We start from the raw sequence: 19,361 nt of genomic DNA on the forward strand, positions 1-19,361 counted from the left end.
TTCTCCGGGTCTCCCATTTCCTGAATGAACCTTCTGCCTGGGTAGTTCTTCTTCCTTCTTTTCACGTGGAATAGTCTTTATTCTTTAGGCCTCAGCCCAAATACCTTCTTTTCTGAGCATTGTTGTTGTCTTGATGACCTGTTAAAATAATGCCCTCCATTCTAGTTACTGTCTACTGCTTCTTGTGTATTTTCTTCATAAATCTTCTCAGAAATTTTGTATTGTGTTTTGAGCCATTTTTCTTTTTCTTCTTATCTTCTCAATTAGAAGGTAAGCTGTATAAGAGGTCTCATCTTTCTCACAAGCTTTACTTTTCTAAAGTGGAACTGGCATCTTTGTGGTATATATTAATGGATAAGATAATTATTTTGAGAGATTCTTCTGGATGGGTGCGTGCAGGAAATGTTTCTTATACTGAGGCAAAAAGCCTAAAAAACTTGGTCTAATTTACCTGCCTCAGCAATCCATAAATCTTTGCATCTCTGGAACCCCAATGAGACCAAGAGATGGGAGTAAACTCATTTATTTGGTGAATACCTAAAGACGTTCTTATAAATCTTCATTTCTTATTTTATATAGTCAGTCCTATTTTCATGTGGGGAGCCAAACTGATGATTCATCCCTTAGTAATCAAATTTATTGCAACCAATTGCATTTTTCTATAGCTTTTATCTAGATAGAATGATAATGTCTGAGCAGCATGAGGTTTTTATAGGAAAGGACATGACCAGTTCCATGCAGTCTATAATGCTTTATCTTTTTATTAAAATGACTGGGCTAACTTCTTCTAATATGGATTATATAAGAAGATATATGTGTGTGTATATATATACACACACACACACACACACACATACATATATCTTCCAATATACATATATGTGTGTGTGCGTATATATATATATTCATATGAAATTCTTAGTACTACTTAACTCTTCTTCTAACTTACCCTCTTCCAGCTACACACAAATCCATTGTCTCAGTTTCTTTAAGACATATTTGGGGGCACCAAAAAAACACAGAATTTATTTATAAAAAATTGTGCATTTATTCTTACATGTTCAAACTTCAGTCACCTAAAGTACTCCCCATTTGATGCAATACACCTATCAAGATGTTTTTTTCCACTGCTCAAAACAGTTTTTGAACTTGTCAATTGATGCCTTTTAGTGCGTCTGCTGATTTTTGTTTCACCTCTTCCATGTGGACAAAGCGTTTCTCTTTGAGGACTTTTTCCATCCAGGGAAACAAAAAACAGTTGCTCAGGGGCGAGCTTGGGTGAATTGGGCGGCGGGGGGGGACATGGGGGTCTTGCTGGTTTTGGTCACAATCTGCTAAACACTTGGTGCGGTGGGGGCAGGTTTTTTGTGTAAGTCACCCATTGTGAAATGGGCAAATGCGTTGAAAGGATCTCCAAAATAAAATACACTGAAGTCAAATGCAGCCTCTTTCAACAATACTAGCTAGTACGCTGATACTGACGGGTTCCAAATCACTTATACAGCACGGGAAGCCTGTACTATAAGGGGCCTGCCTTCCAAAAAAAAAAGTTTTTTGGGGTCCCCTAGTAGGTATAACAAATGTCAATAACTTTTAGCCACAGATTTTTTCATTTACTCCAGTTTCAGCTTTCATACCTTTCACACGAGGCTGTGGTGCCCAGCTTCTAATGAGTCATCACAGGCTGATCTATTTGTTTCATTTGTGTGCTGGGAGCATAGGGCCTTGTGTTCACCTTGCTCGCCTTATTCTAAAATTTGGTACAAACTCCACTAGTGCCAAAGGAGTTCATTTTGTTATTTATTAAAAAAAATTTTTTTTTGGAGTCATGGTCTCACTCTCGCTCAGGCTGGACTACAGTGGCACAATCATGGATCACCACAGATTTAAACTCCTGGGCTCAGATAGTCCTTCTACTTCAGCCTCCCTAGTAGCTGGGACTACAGACATGTGCCACCACATCCAGCTAATGTTTTTGATTTTTTCTGTAGAGACAAGGTTCCCAGGTTGGTCTCAAAATCTTGGGCTCAAGCAGTCCTCACACCTCGGCCTCCCAAATACTGGGATTACAGTCATGACCCACTGCACTTGGTCCCTCCTTTTTACTTTTATGGTGAAAACAACATAGAACAAGACCAGTCCTGTGTTGATTAAATGTGAATACCAGTTATTTTATTATTTCTGAAAATATTTACAAATCTTTTTTTCTGATTATTAAAGCTAACTAAATTTTAGGCAATTTACTTCTTAAAGCAACCTTATATTACAGCATCTTGCAGCTTTTTGCAATTTAGGATTTCCACATGCTGAATTTTCCTAAAGAGAGACACTTGGTTATTATCTGTGATGCGGTTTTTTTGGTGTGTGATAGCGGGGTCATATGTTTTGTTAACTTGAAATGTAAACAACTGGGTTATGATACATAGATTTGTTAATGTTATATTTTCAGTTTGCCAAAACACACAAAATAATTTGATTGTATGTATTGCTCTTGGTTCTCCTTGTTACTCTCTTATAATTAGATTGACTTTGAGATTTTTATAACACAGAGATTGTCTGCAGTCTAACCTCAGGGAAAACTCATTACCTCTTGTGTAATTACTTGATGGTTATGAGAAATACCTGCTTAGCGATCAGTCTCACTAATGGCTCTTGTCTCAACTGACTTGAAAAGAACCAAGGAAAAGATCTGACGGATTTGATCAGTCAAGTGATGTCCTTGGGCCCTCGGAGAGATTTCTGTCCCCTTCACCTTTGCCTGCCTAGGCTCCATGTCTGATAAGCAAATGCTCTTACCGTCAGTGCAGAAGGGGCCAGACCTCCCATACGGGCACAGGCAGACAATATCCGTTCCCAACTTTGGAACGCAGGTGGCACCATTTCCACATGGATTGTTTTCACAAGTTGCAAATTGGCACAGCTTGCCCGAGTACAGCCTTGGACACTCGCAAAACCAGTCTTCGCTATCGCTGAGAAGGGAAAAAAAAATTAAAAACCCATCGGACAACAACTGATATTTTCTACACATGTATGCATACATATACATGTATGTAAATAATAAATAAAAATTATAATTTTTACACATCTAGTATGTGGAGTTTTCTGGCCCCCTCCCCCTCCCCTGTTCGCTCCCTGTGTTTCACCTTTTTAGTCGTTTTTGCTGTGTGCTTTACATTGAAAGCAGATTAACAGCTTTATAGATTGTCTGAAGTCATGGGTTCTATTTTAAGCCATCTATTTTTATTTTTGATTTATCTCATCTTTTTTTTCACACTGAGAGCCTTTTCAGGGCTTCATTAAATATGTGCAACACTGCCTCAATAAAGTGCATCGAATGTCTATTAGAAAAAAAATCTTAGGTTCAGAGCTCAGAGGAGGATTTTAAGCTGGTGATAAGATCCACACACAGAGGACAAAGTCCTCCAAGAGCTGTATTTGTGGTAATTCTGAAAATAAGGCACAGCAGGGAGCTGTAATGACTACACAACTTTCCAGCTTAAAATATAGCTTGGTGGCCCCAGGTTGCAAGTGCCCATGAAAACAGAGCTCAGGAAAAATCCTCGTTCACTTGCTAGGGAAGCACTCAGGGAAGGAGCAGTGACTTGGAATTTGTTATTTCTGCAAAGATTTCCCCTTTTAAAGTAACAGTAGCCTTTACTTGTTTTTACAGGACCCACGACTCCACCCCTCCCTCTCCATCACGTGGCCTGGGAGGGACAGACTCCACTCTTGGTGTCAATCATAGTGATCAACTCCTTTGGCACTAGTGGAATTGCAGTATGAGTATGCATGCTGCAACTCTTAGGAGAGCACTCTTTGTTCTGCTGGGTTGCTCAGTTGGTAGTTGCCAGTGGCATCTGCCCATCCCTAGGGAAGAGCCTGGCTGAGATTAAATAACAAATACCTAGCAATGCAAATGTAAGTGACTGGGATAGATTATTGATGATATTATTTGGGCAACCAGGTCTCACCATGACTTGTTAGTTGTTATGTGAGCCAATATATTTCTATTCTTCACATTTTTAAAAACCAGTTTGATTTGGGATTTCGTCACTTGCAATTTAACGAATTCCATTGAATATTGATATGCTTTGCTTTTCTTCTATTTTCTTTTTACTTTAGTTTACACACATTGCCATGTAGGAATCTTTAAGTTTAAAAAAAAAATCCTATTTCTATCTTTCTTCTCAACATGACTGTTAGCTCTTAAGGGTAGGTGTCAGGACCAGCCCCAATAATTAGGAAACCAGCATATTTTGTTTTTATGACTCAGCCTTCCAATCTAGTTGTAGATCTTGCCCGTGCCATGAAAATTTCCCCTTGCCATTCTCATCTGTGTGGTTTCTCGATGCATTCCTTATATCTTTGAATCCCCTTTCTCCAACATAAATTTGCTTGCAGGAAAGATGAAGCTCTTTGGAGAGACATTTTATGTATGAGGTAGCAGGTAATGCTGGCTTTGGTGGGGTGTAGGACTTTGAGATCTTCAGATTTTGCCAACATATAAGGCTTATACTGGAAGCGATCAGTCGATCCTCAAATCTGGTCAACACATTAGGCTTTTTGCTGTAAATGATCAGAAACTTACTCCTTTTATAACCTTCAATGTGACTTGTATAACATCTTACACATTATAGACAGATATAGAATCTCATAAGTTTTCAGAGCTGGGAAAAATTATAGATCAATGTCCTTAAGATGGCTATAAAATACTCCAGATAAACTTCTCTGTTTCTGGCAGTAAAACAACATTTTGAGGACTGCTAAGCCAATGCTATTCCTTGTTGCCTGAGAATAGTGGAAAAAGCACCAGTAGACCACCTGACAGATGCAGAGACATATGTTATGACCCAAAACGTTAATTAGAATCTTGATGTTGTTTGGAGTCATAGATAAATCAAACGTAACTCTGCTTCCACTCACCTAACTTGGAGTTGAAAGGTCAGTATTAAGCATCTGCAATCTTGGATAAAGTCTTGAAAGCTGCATTCTGGAAGGACCAAGTCAGTCTTTTTCAGAACAAGGAGAATGCCACACATGTGAAAGTCAAACCAATCTAACCACTGGTTGATGTAAGTGCTTTAATCATGTGAACTGAAACAGATTTGAAATGCAGGAAGATGCTTTTCTTTTAAAAGACCAAGGAAAGCACTATTTTTAATCAAGTTCTATTGATACATGAAGCTTCATTTCCTCTTTTTGCTTTCATCAGGTGTTGTGAGAAGTTGGTTGTATAGATTCATGTGGAGATGACTAACTGTGTGCATCTGTATGTCAGCAGGCAGCTAGAGGAGAGCAAGAAACAGAAATTCTACAGGAAACTTTCTAAGAAAGGAGAAAGTCACCTTATCTGGCTAACCAAGGGCAGGTGGACAGAAATCTGTGGCCTGTCTTGATGTGCCATTAGCACATTATTAGCGCTAACCAACTGAGATTTTGCCAGATGATTGGCACCTCTCTACACTTCGATTCAAATTGTACCTTGAAGTCCAAGAAGGCTCCTTGGAGTGCCAATAGGTATTTCGCCAATAGTTTTTAAAACCGCCTGTCTTTGCTACTGACTGTGTTACACTTGGCTTTAAAAATTTCTCCTCTCCAGATATTGCCCAAGATCCCCATTTTTAAGCCACAACTTTTTCAAAAGCTACCAAGTCTGCTGTCTTCTCTGTCACTTTACCCATGTTGATATCTCTCCACATCTTGCAGGGAAAGGCAGGGTTGACCAGGAAAGGGAGTGTTCTAAGACTGATGGACCTTGTGTAAGAGAGTTGACTTTTGCAAACAGTGATTGAAACAATGTCACCCTCCTTTGCTTAGTTTACTTTAAATGTTGCAACATTGCTATGAATTAATTTGGTACTGCTTAATATCATTAGCTACAAGAGACTATATTCACATGGAATACAGTTTTTCATGGAATTTTTTTTTTTTTTTACTCCTAAAGTTTAAACAATTTTATCCTTCTCAAGATTTGCAAATCATATAGAAAACTCTTTTGCAAATCTTCCTCAAAAAAAGTCAGGACATTTTTTTTTTTTTGAATTAAAAGTAGGTCTGGTAAAAAATCGACATTGAAGTTTTTACCTGTACACCAGAACATCATACTTTTTGCAATTGCTTTCAACCAATATTTACTGTGCACCCATGTCATAAACAGAGCCACATGCCACGGGAGAGTAAGGTTCGCTTCTGTACTCTTTGGAGGAGACATTATAAGTGTGTGAACAAATTCCTGTCAGATGCAGTATATGTGACAAAGGTATATAGACAGGTATGAAGGATTTTGAGGCCTTGGCTCTGCAGTATGTGAATTCAGAAGACAGCAGTTTCTAAAAGCTGGTCTGTGAACCGGCACCAGAGGATGTTACGTGGGAATCTCATATGTGCCTTTCATAAATTCAGTGTCTCATGCCCCCCTTGCCCTCTGAAATTCTGAGGGTCTTTAAGGGACCCTTTCCCATGGCCTACTCTGAGCTTAAGCCAGTCCCGCACCTCTGAGATAAACAATCTCTCCAGAGTAAAATCTTGGTGGACGTTGGTTATTACTGTGTCTTTAGCAGGATGCTATGATGTTGTAATTTTATTTCTCTTTTTTGGGCTACATTTTGACTCTTGATTAACATATGACTCTTGATATTTATCCATCAAAGTACACAGATTAGAGGATTTTTATTTTACTAGTGCCATGTTCAGTCTACTGCATGTACATTACATTTAACTACGACATGAAGGATGGAAAAAATGTACTTAGTCATTTTAAAGCTTAGTTTAAAAAAATACCACCTACCAGGTTGGGCGCGGTGACTCATGCCTATAATCCCAGCACTTTGGGAGGCCAAGGTGAGAGGATTGCCTGAGCCCACGGGTTTGACACCGGCCTGGGCAACTTGGCGAGACCTCATCTCTACAATAAAAATCCAAAATTAGCCTGGTGTGGTGGCGCATGCCTGTATTCCAGTTGCTTGGAAGACTGAGGCAGAAGGATCACCTGAGCCCAGTGGGTTGAGGCTGCAGTGACCGTGAGCATGCCACTGTGTTCCAGCCTGGGTGACAAAGTGGGACTGCAACTCAAAAGCAAAAAACAAAAACAAAACCAAAACAAGACAAAACAAAACAAAACAAAAAACCTATCTAAACATATGCAAATATCTGTATATTTGGACATTGTAAATGGTACAGGATATTTGGTTACAAGTTACAATGTGGTTGGAATATCAAGTGACTGTTGTTAGTTTCTGTGGTATTAGAAGCTATCTTTAGACAAGTTTAGTTGATTAAAAAAAAAAAATCAAAGAAGCTGGCTTGAAAAGGGTGCCCACTATTTATATAGCACAGCTAGATACCAAAAAATCTTCTAGAACTAAAGGGGTTCCTGCATGCATTAACTTAAAAAAATAAATAACTCTTCTTGCACTCTTTGTATCTAACGGATCATTAGCGGATTTCAAAGTTGGCCACCCACAGTGTCAAGAGAGGGAGCTTCTCAGCAGGAAAGTGTGCAGAAATGAATCCTTATGAATAATGTCTCTAGATATTGCTAAAAAAATAAAATTGCTATTGGTGGAAATAACCCGCCTCTATGTATAGACTCTTCTATTTATAGTGCTACAGCTCAGGCTTGGGAAGGAATGCAAATGAGATCTCCAGTAGCCTTGGTTCCAGTAGAACCTTCATTCTGTTTCCATGAATTTCACAACACGACAAGAGTCCGCTAATTACAAAGACTGCCTCCCCTCTCCTGTGAGACTTTCTTCAAATTTTTGAATTCCTGTCAAATGGGCTGTCAGCTGTGCGTGGAGTCTCTTGCTCCAGCAGCACAGACGGTTTTTCCTTGTCTGTTTCCAAGACAAGAGCTGCCTAACTGGATGTTATTTCCTGCAGGAAGGCATGCCGCCATGTTTGACTTTTTTCATTTTTTAAATTTTTTCTTTGTAAAAGTAGCCAAGCATGAAATTGATAGAAAACAAAATGCAAAACCAAGATTACCTTACACAGTGGCCTAGAAAGTGAACTTGGAGAAACAGTCTATATAGGAGACTCATGAACAGAGAGTTCAGGGAAAATGTCCTTTCTATAGACACTGTTTTCTTTATATGAAAGGCTTTTACTAAAGGAAAAAACAAGGTTAAAAAAAAAGGCAATAATAAAAATTATAGAACCACACATGAAGAAATAATAAAACAGGAAGAATTCACAAACAATATGAATTTTTTTCTTCTTTGGTTCAATTCAGGCCTGTGGATATTTTGTGAAGAAAAACTGAATTCATATTATGATCTATTTCTCTTTTTTCCTCTTCCCTCCCTTAAAACCGTGGTTTACTTTACAAAAAAAGCTTTCACTGGTAAAGAAAGAGGAACAGAATTTCTTTCCTAGCAAGTGCATTAGGCTCTCTTTCCCAGAAAGAGATATCTTTTCCATTTCCTTTGCCTTGTGACTCTCTAGTTCTTATAAATGGAGTCAGAGTTTTGCTTCCAAGGGAGGAGGCTCCAAAAATGTCAAACCCCAAATGGAAAGCTAATGTAGTGAAAGTGGCCATTATCTAAACACATTAAGTGAGATATATATGAGAATGTGCCCAGCACAGTGCTTGGCAATGACCAGGACAGTGCTTGGCGGCTCATTATGTATTAGGAAGAGGAGGTAGGAACAGATGAAACATAGAATTAGGTGAGTTGGAATCGGTTTATGGTGGGGTGAGAGTGGTGTAATGGGATCCAGTACAAAGAGAGGTGGGCTGGAAAAGAAGGATGAGGTGGAGGGCACTGACTGGTGGGAAAATAAAATAATGCATTAGTAATAGCTTGTTGAATGAATGTACCATTTCAATGTCTAAAATTGCCTCCCTTAATTAAAAAAAACTCTCAGGATCTTACAATTAGACTTTGTGCCCCAAAACTAATTTCAGAATAGGTTTTCTTGCTCAGTGCTCACTGCAAAATGAGCCAGCCTCAATCCCTTGCATGGCAAGGGCAATGTGGGCAGGATTGAATATGGCAGAGTCTGTAAATGCAGTGCTTATGAGCTCTGGAGCTTTCAGGTAATTTCCTGTAAAGATAATGGACCTATTTGGAGGCTATTTAAGGCTAGAAGAGTTGGGATAAGCTTTTAAAATGTTATTTTAACTCCTGCTAAAAAGACACCAAAATCCTCTTAAAATATTAAAGCCAGCAAAGCACCACTTCACCTATTCCCTTGACCTCAGTAATGTCACAGACGCACTGTTTCTGCCCAGCTGGTACCCTGATGGAGTCCTCTGTGTTTGGGAGGGGGAACCACAGCATTCAACGGTGATGGTTGTTCTTGTCTGATATTAAGAACTATTTACAAAATTACTGGGGATGGGAAATTTGTTTTTTGCTAACATAAGGAATAGTATATAACAACTCTCTAGAAAGGTGCACATTTGTGGACACAAAATATTCCTTATGGACATTCTTATGTTGAATGCGCAAGCTGAAATTTATTTTTTTTGCAGTTTCTCACTTATTCCACATTCTTTCTTTCTTTTCTTTTCTTTTTTTTTGAGTTGGAGTCTCACTCCAATACCCAGGCTGGAGTGCAGTGGCACACTCACAGTTACCCCAGTGTTGATCCAGCGATCCTTCCACCTCTGCCATCCAAGTAGGCGGAACTACAGGTGCACGCTCCCACGCCCGGCTAATTTTTTATTTATTGTAGAGACGAGGTCTCACCAAGTTACCTGGGTTGGTCTCGAACCTGGAGGCCTGATCAGACAATCCACTCGCCTCGGCCTCCCAAAGTGCTGGAATTATAGGCTAAGCCACTGAGGCCGGCCTCTACATTCTTTCTTTTGCCAAGTCTTTACGCTCCAATTTTGGGGAAAAAGCTAGAAACTTAGAGGAGTTCTTGTCTCTAAATGTGATGATCCAGCAGACTTGCTCTTAAAATACAGTTTGTGTTTTCACTTGGGACAAGAAGGTGACATTTGGAACTGTCCCATGTCTCTTTATACAGGGTCTGTGTCCTGAACAACATAAAGCAGAGATTTCTAACTGGCAAGATGTCTAATGTCCACCTCTTGAACCACACAGTATATTTAGATTATAATTCTGAAGCCTAGACACAAGATTAGGTACACAATGGTGAAGAACAATATCAAATTTACCACTCCAAATTTGCCCACTCTACAAGAGATTGGTTCCCTGGTTTCAGGCCCAGTTTAACCTTCATCTCATACAGCTTCGTCCCTGTGGTATATCCTATGCATTTATGTTTTCCCCGATAACGTTCTCAATGCATTTGGCAAAACATTTGCATGTAATTTGGCTTTGACTCTTTTTCTCTTCTTACACAATGGTTGTTCAGATCTTCTTAAGCTCTATATCCCGTGACCTATGCTCACAGGAAGTGACTTCACTTCCTACTCTATAGATAAATCTCAGTCATCACACCTACCTCGACTTCCCACATTATTTCTTCTAACATTTATTTCTCTATCTTTCTTTCCTCTTTCCCCAATTCCCAACTAGAGATATCTGTTTCCAATGCTGGCATTTCACCTAATTTCATTTTATTAACATATTTGAAATATAGAATGTAGGTAGGGTTGAGATACAAGAAATGGCCTTGGTCCCGTTGAAAATTTGGACTTCAATGGCAATGGACAGACATTGAAGGGTTTTGAGAAGGAAACTAATTATGTTGTGTTTTAGAATTATTATTCTGAGACTACAGAGTGGAAAATGTAGTGAAGGGCAGTAAACCTAGTGACAGAGAGTACCAATTATTAATTTATTGTATCTTAGTTCCAAATCTACCCTTTAATGTCCTTCCTTGTGACACTGAGGCTGGACCATACATGTCCTTTCCCAGCTAGAAGGATGCTTTGTCAGTAGAGGGCACTTGGAGGGACAGTAAGGAAGAAGGGGTTTCCCTCCCTAGTTCTGATGTACTTTCCTGACTTCTTACTCCTGCTGGGGGCATATGTGAGCAGCTTGGTGGTACTCACCCCCAGCAAGTTTCCAAGCACCTGCTTGGGGGAGAATTCCCACCCAGAGAGTTCAGTCCATGTCCCACCTAGTTTTCCATTCCTAGCAAATTTCACCAGAACTTTCAAGTATGGCTAATATAATTTGGATGTTTGTTCCTTCCAAATCTTACATTGAAAAGTGATCTCCATGTTGAAAGTGGGGACTAGTGGGAGGTGTTTGTGTCATGGGGGTGGCTCCCTCATGAATGGTATGGTGTCGTTCTCACTGTATTAGTTAACAAGGGAGCTGGTTGTTTAAAGGAGCCTGCACCTCCTTCTTTCTCTCTTTGTTCCACTGTCACCATGTGACACAGTTGTTCCCTCCTCCCCTCTGCCATGACTGTAAGCTTCTTCCTGAGGCCTCACCAGAAGCAATGGCAGTACCATGCTTCTTGTACAGTCTGCGGTACATGAGCCAAAACGAACCTCTTTTCTTCATAAACTACCCAGTCTCAGGTATTTGTTTACAGTAAAACAATGCAAAATGGATGAGTATAGTGGCTTTCCAGTGAGTGCTGTTGGTCCCCTCATGAGTGGTTTGACACAGGTGCTGCTGTGGACAGAATTTTAGCAAGTTCAGCAGCACTCTCTGGTGGCTTCTCAGTGAGCTTCCCAGACCCCAAGAGGGCAGCTTTCCAGTGAGGTCCAGCAATGCACCAGAAGGTGGCTTTTTCTTGGCTTGTGATACCTCAGTGAACTTTTCTATCATCTACTGGTCACACCCTCTCCTATGTGGTCTGTATAGCAGCTGGTGAGTGTGTGTGTGTGTGTGTGTGTGTGTGTGTGTGTGTGTGTGTGTCAGTTTGTGCCTTCCCTGAGTACTCTTTCTTAGTCCTAGAGGTAGGAATGGCTCCTTACATCCACTATATCTGAAATCTTAAATGTACTCCTTATTTCTTAGAAGTTGATCCTCTGTTACTAGTTAATACTTCATATTAAACTTTTCTAAATTACCGTGTGGCTCTGTCTCCTGACTAGACCTTGAGTTGTTCATAGAAATCCAAACAGAAGCTGAGGCGAAACCCAGCAGAAGTGGGTCTGGAGAATGTTTTGAGAAATGCTTAGAGAGAAAACTATCGAATGTGATGATTGGTTTCTGGTTTGGGCATCAGAATGGATTTTAGTGCCATTCTTGGAACTTAAGAATACAGATTTAGAAAGGAAAGGAGAATATAATTAGTTCATTTAAACATATATATTATCCAAAGCATTCATGGCCATGCTAGTGAATATGTTAAGTGGTTTAGAAATAAGTTATGAATATAGAAATAATTAGGCATTGATGACAACAAAGAGAATCTATGGATTACAAGACTGGATGGTGGACAATGGGGAAAGGCAGTCAAAGAAAAATAAACTTTGACTCAAATACCCCACAAACTCAAAGTGCTGGAGTGGCCACTTACTATATCAATGAAATAAAGGTCATACTATACATGTTTATTCTTGGTATGTTTGTTATCATAGAGTGGAAAGATACCCATGTTTGTGAAGACATAGTGTGGCAGATTTTCTAAGCTTAAATGAATACATAATCTCTTACAAATGCAATTACCATGCATTTAATCACTACGAAATAGCCTTTCTTCCCCCTGAGGATAATGTAGATAGCTTCTTGGGGCTACTTGTGAAGGTGGAAGCTATAGCCATGAGGGAGAGCTGACAGAGCAGAAGGCATCTCAGTTCAGTTTCCTGCAGCTGTTAATGATGTGGTGATGATGATGCTAATGATGATGACAATGACGATGAATCATTATAAAATGAGGCATACGGGGTGAGTGCCAATCTGGACAGGCTTCCAGGAAAATGGAAGTCAACAGGGACCATCTCCGGGACCGGGGTATGGTTGCCATTTCTTTGGGGTCATTATATTTTTTCCTTAGCCCTTTGTTGTCCTGACTATATTCATGAAATATAGGGTCTCCATCTTAAGCTAATTCTGAAATAGAAAGGCTGTAATTTTCAAAAATTGTTCTATTACCTGGACACTCATTCTAGTAGGATCAAATTTACATATATTTAGGGCATGATCTTAGAGTAATAGTTCATGTGAACAGAGACACAAAGCTCAGAGAATTAGAAACAGCTTTCCTGAAGAAGCAGCTACTGACAACGAATCACTGCCCGGCCACCTTTGAAACTACATGCTTCTTTCCCCCCTCCCCTTTCTTTCTTTTTCTTCTTTTTTAATTTTGAAAGGAGTAAAATGAGCTTTAAGTATGAGAGGGAGGTTGAAACTGGCTTCAGGCTTTTTCAATTAAAAGATTTAGTTTGCAACTCCCTTGCAGTGGGAAAGACAAAAATCTCTTCTTGGAATCAGCTGACATGATGTAAAATGAACTGTGCTATTTATTTAAAAACCACGTACAATGGGCAGGTATCATCAAAAGGTGTTTTGACTGGAGGCAAGCTTCTCAGTTCTGTAACCTTACGGATACCAGAGGACAGGTTTAAAAGGCATTTATACCTACTTAACCTTTTTTTTTTCCCTTCGGACATTCTATTACATGTGACAATTTTCTTTTACTAAATGGATAAAAAAAAAAAAAAAGGAACAGTCAACTTTTCCTGCTGTTTCAATAGTTTCAATTAGTTTCTTTCCCCTCAATTGCTCCATCAGATGGGCTAGATAAGATTTCATTATTTGGGGGGATCGTTTAAACTTCTTTTCCAGCAGTTTGTTATTTTTAAAGCTCCAATGATTCACTATAAAATGCATCTCCATCTGCAGGAAGCAATTCCTAAATTGCCTCACTCAACAAATCCAAAACTGCAAGGCTCACTATAGCACAGAAATAGAACTGTTTTGGAAAGGGATTACCTATTGGGTTCAGAAAACCTCTTCTGAGACAGTTTATGGCACGAAGAGGATATCTGAGTGACAAAGAGAACTTTATTTTATTTTTATTAGTAGAATCATTTGAAGTTTTGTTTCATTGGTTTGAGCCATTTCCTGGTAAAATAAAAATTATGTATCTTGGTTATGATTTGTTGCACATTCTCCAGTTCAAACTGAATTAAAATTTCCAAGCAACTTAAATTTGTGTTTGAATAGAAACATATTTAAATACCCTTTTCTCAGAACTTCTTAAATCTTAAGTTGAATTCGTTTCATTTCATGTTAATCCTTCTTTCTCTCTCACCCTCAACACCCATGGCATATATATGCAAAATATTAGCCTTTAGCCTGGAGATGTTATTTCAATTATTTATATAACAGAGGTGAATTTTTGGCATAGGTTTTATATATATTAAAGTGTAAAATATGTTAGAAAATCCTGGTTTATCTTAGTTGCTTTAAATCTAATTAAAGTAAAATAGAAACAAGAAAAAATGCAGGTCAAGGGACAAGGAGTTGCTTGCTAGCTTAGTCACATGTGGAAAGCTATTATTATCCTTGAGACTTAGAGAAGGGTGACTTTTCTATAGGATTTTTAAAGACAGGACACAATTTATCTTAATACTGTGTCAGCATTTTCTGAAACTGATTTAGCATTTTGTACGAGAAATAAGAGATACACTAGAACTTTTAATTGAAAAACCTGCAGCTACTTTCAACCTCTGATACCTAAAATCAAGTTATCTCTTTCCAAAAAGAACAAGAAAGAACTAGCTAATTCGAAAATTGTTTAGGAGTCATTTGTTACCAAAGATATTGTTAGGGATAGTCCCAGCTCCTTCAGGAAATCTCCAGAATGAAGATCATAATATATAAAACAGACCATTTAGGGGATACTTTGTCTTATCACGAAACATGTCACTCAAGTATCCAACAAATAGCTTTATACAAATACTTTTCAGAATGTGCCATTTGCCAAAGGCAAGACTGTCATGTTGTGTTTGGTATTATCCTGGAGTTTTTTGATGTGTTTTATGAACCTCCATAAGAGGAACGGGGCAGGCCTTTGACCCACTCTGCCATGCCTCAACCAGAGCTAGCTTGCTTTTATCTTCATTCATTCACCCTCTCAGCATTTACTGAACTTCCTCCCTATGCCAGATACTGCAAGGCACTGTAACACAACATAAATAAAATAGAGATGGCCCCACTGTACACTGAATTTACAGTATGGATGGGGAAACAGGAATTAAGCAAATGAATCTGAAATGACAAATTATTTTAAGTGCTGAAAAATAATGCCACATGGTGCTACATGGGAGCGCAGCAGACATCCTGTTCAGATGGGTGGTCAGGAGAGACTTTTCAGTGGAATTAATATTTAAATTAAAATTTTAAAAAATGTGAAATTGGGCTAGGTGAATAATTGAGAGTGTTTCAAACAGCAAATAACACATACGAAGGCCAAGATATGAGTGAAAGTCTGATGTATACCAGGACTTGAAAGTAGTCACTTTTGCCTAGAGTTCAAAAAAAGGAAGGAGATTTGAAAAACCAGGCAGAGGCTGGATCATGCAGTACTCTCTGATTTTATAACAAAATATACTCAACATGTAACCTAAATATAACTAGCATGATTTTCCGTCCAGCAGTCGATTAAGGCAATGTTTTACAAAAAATTCCAAATAGTCATCATAACATAGTGTTCACTTTTATTCAAAGCATTGATTCAGCCAGTAATAAGTTATGACATCTCCTAGCTTCTAAGGCAATGACTTTCTATTACTTTTGGAACCAAATTTTGGAAACTCAAGTTGGAACCCATGTTTCCTCCTGGGGCCCACAGGGCTGGGCATGGTCCATTTCCTGCTTCCCTCTTTGACTTGCCCCCGTCCATTCTCACACCGTTGGTGGGCTGTGCCACACCCCCACAGCCTCCACTGACTTCAGATCTAATTATGCTGGACAGTTCCCTAGGGGGCTCAGACTCACTGCCCTCTCCCCTTCTCACCATGAGCAAAGTGCAAGTCATTTTTGCCTTGGACTCAGACCCCTTGGAGATTTCTTTTATCGCTGTGAAAACGCAGTCTGAAAGAGCAGCGTTAATGTCCTGTGGGGGCAACCCTCAACCCATGGTGGCTGGAAGTCAGCAGATAAGTACTTCTACCTTTTGTCCTGTAGGTGAACACTTCTGGCAGACATTCCTCAAGCTGCTCAGAAGAACTCAGGAAAGTAGAACTCACAGCGGTGTCTCCATCACTCTGCCTCCCAGGACTTTTTTTTCTGCTTTGTTTTTCTTTCCCAAGACTCTCAGTCAGTCCTGGGAGTTACCTTTAATTAACTGCCTGTGCCTAAGCCTGTGTTACAATCTTTGCTTTTTGAGAGAACCCAAGCTATGGCCCTGGTCTTTCCGTTTTGCAGTCTTTGCATTTAGACCCTTTGTGCTGTGGCTGGGACTTTCTTCCTCTTTTGTGTGCTCTTTGCGTGGCTGATGCTTCTTGTCATTCAGTTTCAGTCTAAATGTCATCTCCTGAGAGAAGCCTTCCCTCATCCAGTGTTGCCCTGACTGCTTGTCTGTCTGTCATTATATAACTCTTAGTATGTTTATTACAACAAATCCCTTTTGAAATGTTCCTATTTATTTTCTTATTAATGTATTTGATTACACATTTGCTTGCCTTTTACCTTGAAAAAGTCTCCAGGAGAGCAGAATGCTAACTCTGCAGAATCCTGACTCTGAGAATTGTGTTCTCAGAGCCAAGAACAATGACTGGCATATAATGGTTATGCAATTAATGTGTGTTGAAGGAATTACCAAATGAAATTCTGTGTGTTTACAAGGTAAGATAATAAAATGTAGCATGTAATGCTTTTCTTTTAAGAGTATGAGTTTGAAACAACTTCCTAAAGTGTTTCTACTACTTAAGAAGATGCATGTGAAATTTCTATCCAATAAATGACAAAAGAACAAAACAATATGAATTTTGAAGTGAAGCTCTCTTTTACTGATAACTGTCTTAAACTTATTTTTGGTTTTACTAACATGTCCTGAGTGGATACTGATTACTCTTGTGAAAGAAGGTGCATATGAATTGTCAGGAGGAATACAGGAACCTTCTGGAAGTGTTATACATCATGATCTGGATTGTGGTCACATGTGTATGCACATATGTAAAAATTCATTTTGAATATACTTGGAATTTGTGTGCTTTACTGTATGTAAGTTATCCATAAACATTTTATTGAAAATACCTAGTTTTATTCTTGATGAGCAAAACTATAAGTCAATTTTGCAATGAAACAAATATTAAGGCTTTTTCATGTCAAATTTATTTTTCAGATAGCCCATCAAAATATGAGTTTTGAAATCTTAGGTAAGTTGATAAGGACTACCTTGAATGTGTTTTTACATTTAAGTTATCAAATACTCTTCATTAATATAGTAAAAGATCAATTTATACTGTATAAATTCTTAGAGGGAGGGAGTCTTTCTTCCTTGAGGATATACATATATATATATATTTTTGAAAATATAATTTTTATTAGTGGAGATTGCATATTAATTTAAAATACTTGATCAGCAGTCATGGAAGTGATATACTATCTTAAAGTCCTTTGTGTTGGTCCTATGAAGAAATATACTGGCTACGTGGAGTACTTCCATTTTTATTAACTTTATCGTTACCAATTCTTTTCATTTGAGTCTCATGCTAATCTGGTCAAGTTAACACCAATTTAAGTGTAGTCTCTAAATGTAAATCTAATACCCTCCAGTATCTTAATAAGGAGTTACGCATTTTATAAATAGCAATTAAGCTTTTTTTTTTGTGGTGCAGTGGTAATGTTCATCTTCCATGAGGCACTGAAAGCCCAGGAGTAATTCAGCAGCATTAGGGAGACTCTTGATTGCTGGTCAAGTAGCTGCATCTTTTGTGGTCTGGGTTGAGAAGTTGGATGTTTTCCAGTCTAAAAATATCTGCCCATTGTCCCATGGCTACTCCATGAAAATCTATTCTTAGTGCTTGAATCTTTTTAGGTGGAGAACTAAACATTACCCTTGCACTTTGATGATGATTCCAATGCCACCTTCTCAATGATACCTGTGGCCAGACATCATTTCTCTTTTCTTTGATACATGGATGTTACTCACTTCCACTTTGGCATTTAATAAATATTGATGAAATCCTGACCTGCATCAAGTACAGGTTGACCTTTAGGATAGAAAGACACAGGAGGCATAACCACATCTTATCAAGATTTTAGTTTAAATTAGTAATTCTTAAAAATAATTTTGCATCCAAATTGCTATGGGAGCTTGTCAAAAACAGAGGTTCATAGACCTCACCAAGAAGTTACTAAAAGCAGAACTTGGGGGCATGGGAACTGGGCAGGTATATATTTTGATGAGTTTCTAGAAGATTGCCATACACACCTTTGGTGACCCAGTTTCTGCTTTTTTTTTTTTTTCTTTTCACGTGGAGTCTCACTCTGATGCCCAGGCTGGAGGGCAGTGGCACACTCACGGCCACTGCAGCCTTGACCTACTGGGTTCAGGTGATCCTTCCACTTCAGCCTTCCTAGTAGTTGGAACCACAGGCATGTGCCACCATGCCTGACTAATTTTTTTATTTATTATAGAGATGAGGTCTCACCATGTTGCTCAGGCTGGTGTCGAACCCCATAACCCCAATCCTCTTGCCTCTGCTTCCCAAAGTGCTGGGATTACAGGCTTGAGCCACTGTACCTGGCTCAGTTTCTGATTTTCTACAATATTTCCACTGCAAGAACCTGACCCAATTTGGGACTAAAGAAAAAAAGAATTCTATGTCGAGTTGAGTCTCTCCAACAGCTTTAGAAGTAAGCATTGGTTATAGTTGTACTCTTTGGGAAAGTATTCTTCTTCCAATGCCAATTGTGTATAGTTAGTGTTAAATAAATATTTGTTGAACAGTAAATGAGTGACCAATAGTCTTTCAGTAATTGAAACTCAACTGTCTTCAGGCTAAATGTCTCTTATATGGTTTTAAGACCTATAAGGAACTTGAAAGTTAGTATCTGAAATTCCTAATTATCTAGGGTAAGCATGGAAACTTAATGCTCAGTGATTCTAGTTCTATTTTGATTGAGCAGTGTCTAAATAATCTGTAAGTTTTATATTGAGTAAAAGAAAATAGCTTTCTTTACTGGCTTGGGTCATAAAAGGATTATATTCAACCTGTTTTAAGAGGCATTGAATTTTCTTTTGAGTATGTTTTACAGAATTAAACCTTGATGCTTGTGTTTTAAGATATATTGTCAGCAAAACAAAACCTATTCTCAATTTTCTAGGTTAGAGAATATAAAACTAAAAAGTTATTACTGGAAATGCCATAGTTTGTACAGACTAAACAAAAAAGAGAAAGAAGTTATTACTGGAAATGCCATAGTTTGTACAGACTAAGCAAAAAGGGAAAAAATTGTGCGTGTATGGTTGCTCTCTGAAAAAAATTGATATTATTACTTTAGATCACTTCATTAAATATTTGGAAG

General features: G+C 38.6%; 1 protein-coding gene across 1 annotated transcript in view; it reads right to left on the reverse strand.

Annotated features, from left to right (window-relative positions):
• The window catches only part of LOC103259122 (protein eyes shut homolog), a 284,238-nt gene that overhangs the window by 171,698 nt on the left and 93,179 nt on the right, over window positions 1–19,361 (reverse strand). Inside the window, exon 3 of the mRNA XM_008056788.2 lies at window positions 2,797–2,969. Coding sequence (XP_008054979.2) covers window positions 2,797–2,969 — 173 coding nt within the window. The remainder of the gene's footprint in view (window positions 1–2,796; window positions 2,970–19,361) is intronic.

This window comes from Carlito syrichta, unplaced genomic scaffold, assembly GCF_000164805.1.
Source record: "Carlito syrichta isolate Samal-C Ts95f unplaced genomic scaffold, Tarsius_syrichta-2.0.1 Scaffold302526, whole genome shotgun sequence".
NCBI lineage: Eukaryota > Metazoa > Chordata > Mammalia > Primates > Tarsiidae > Carlito > Carlito syrichta.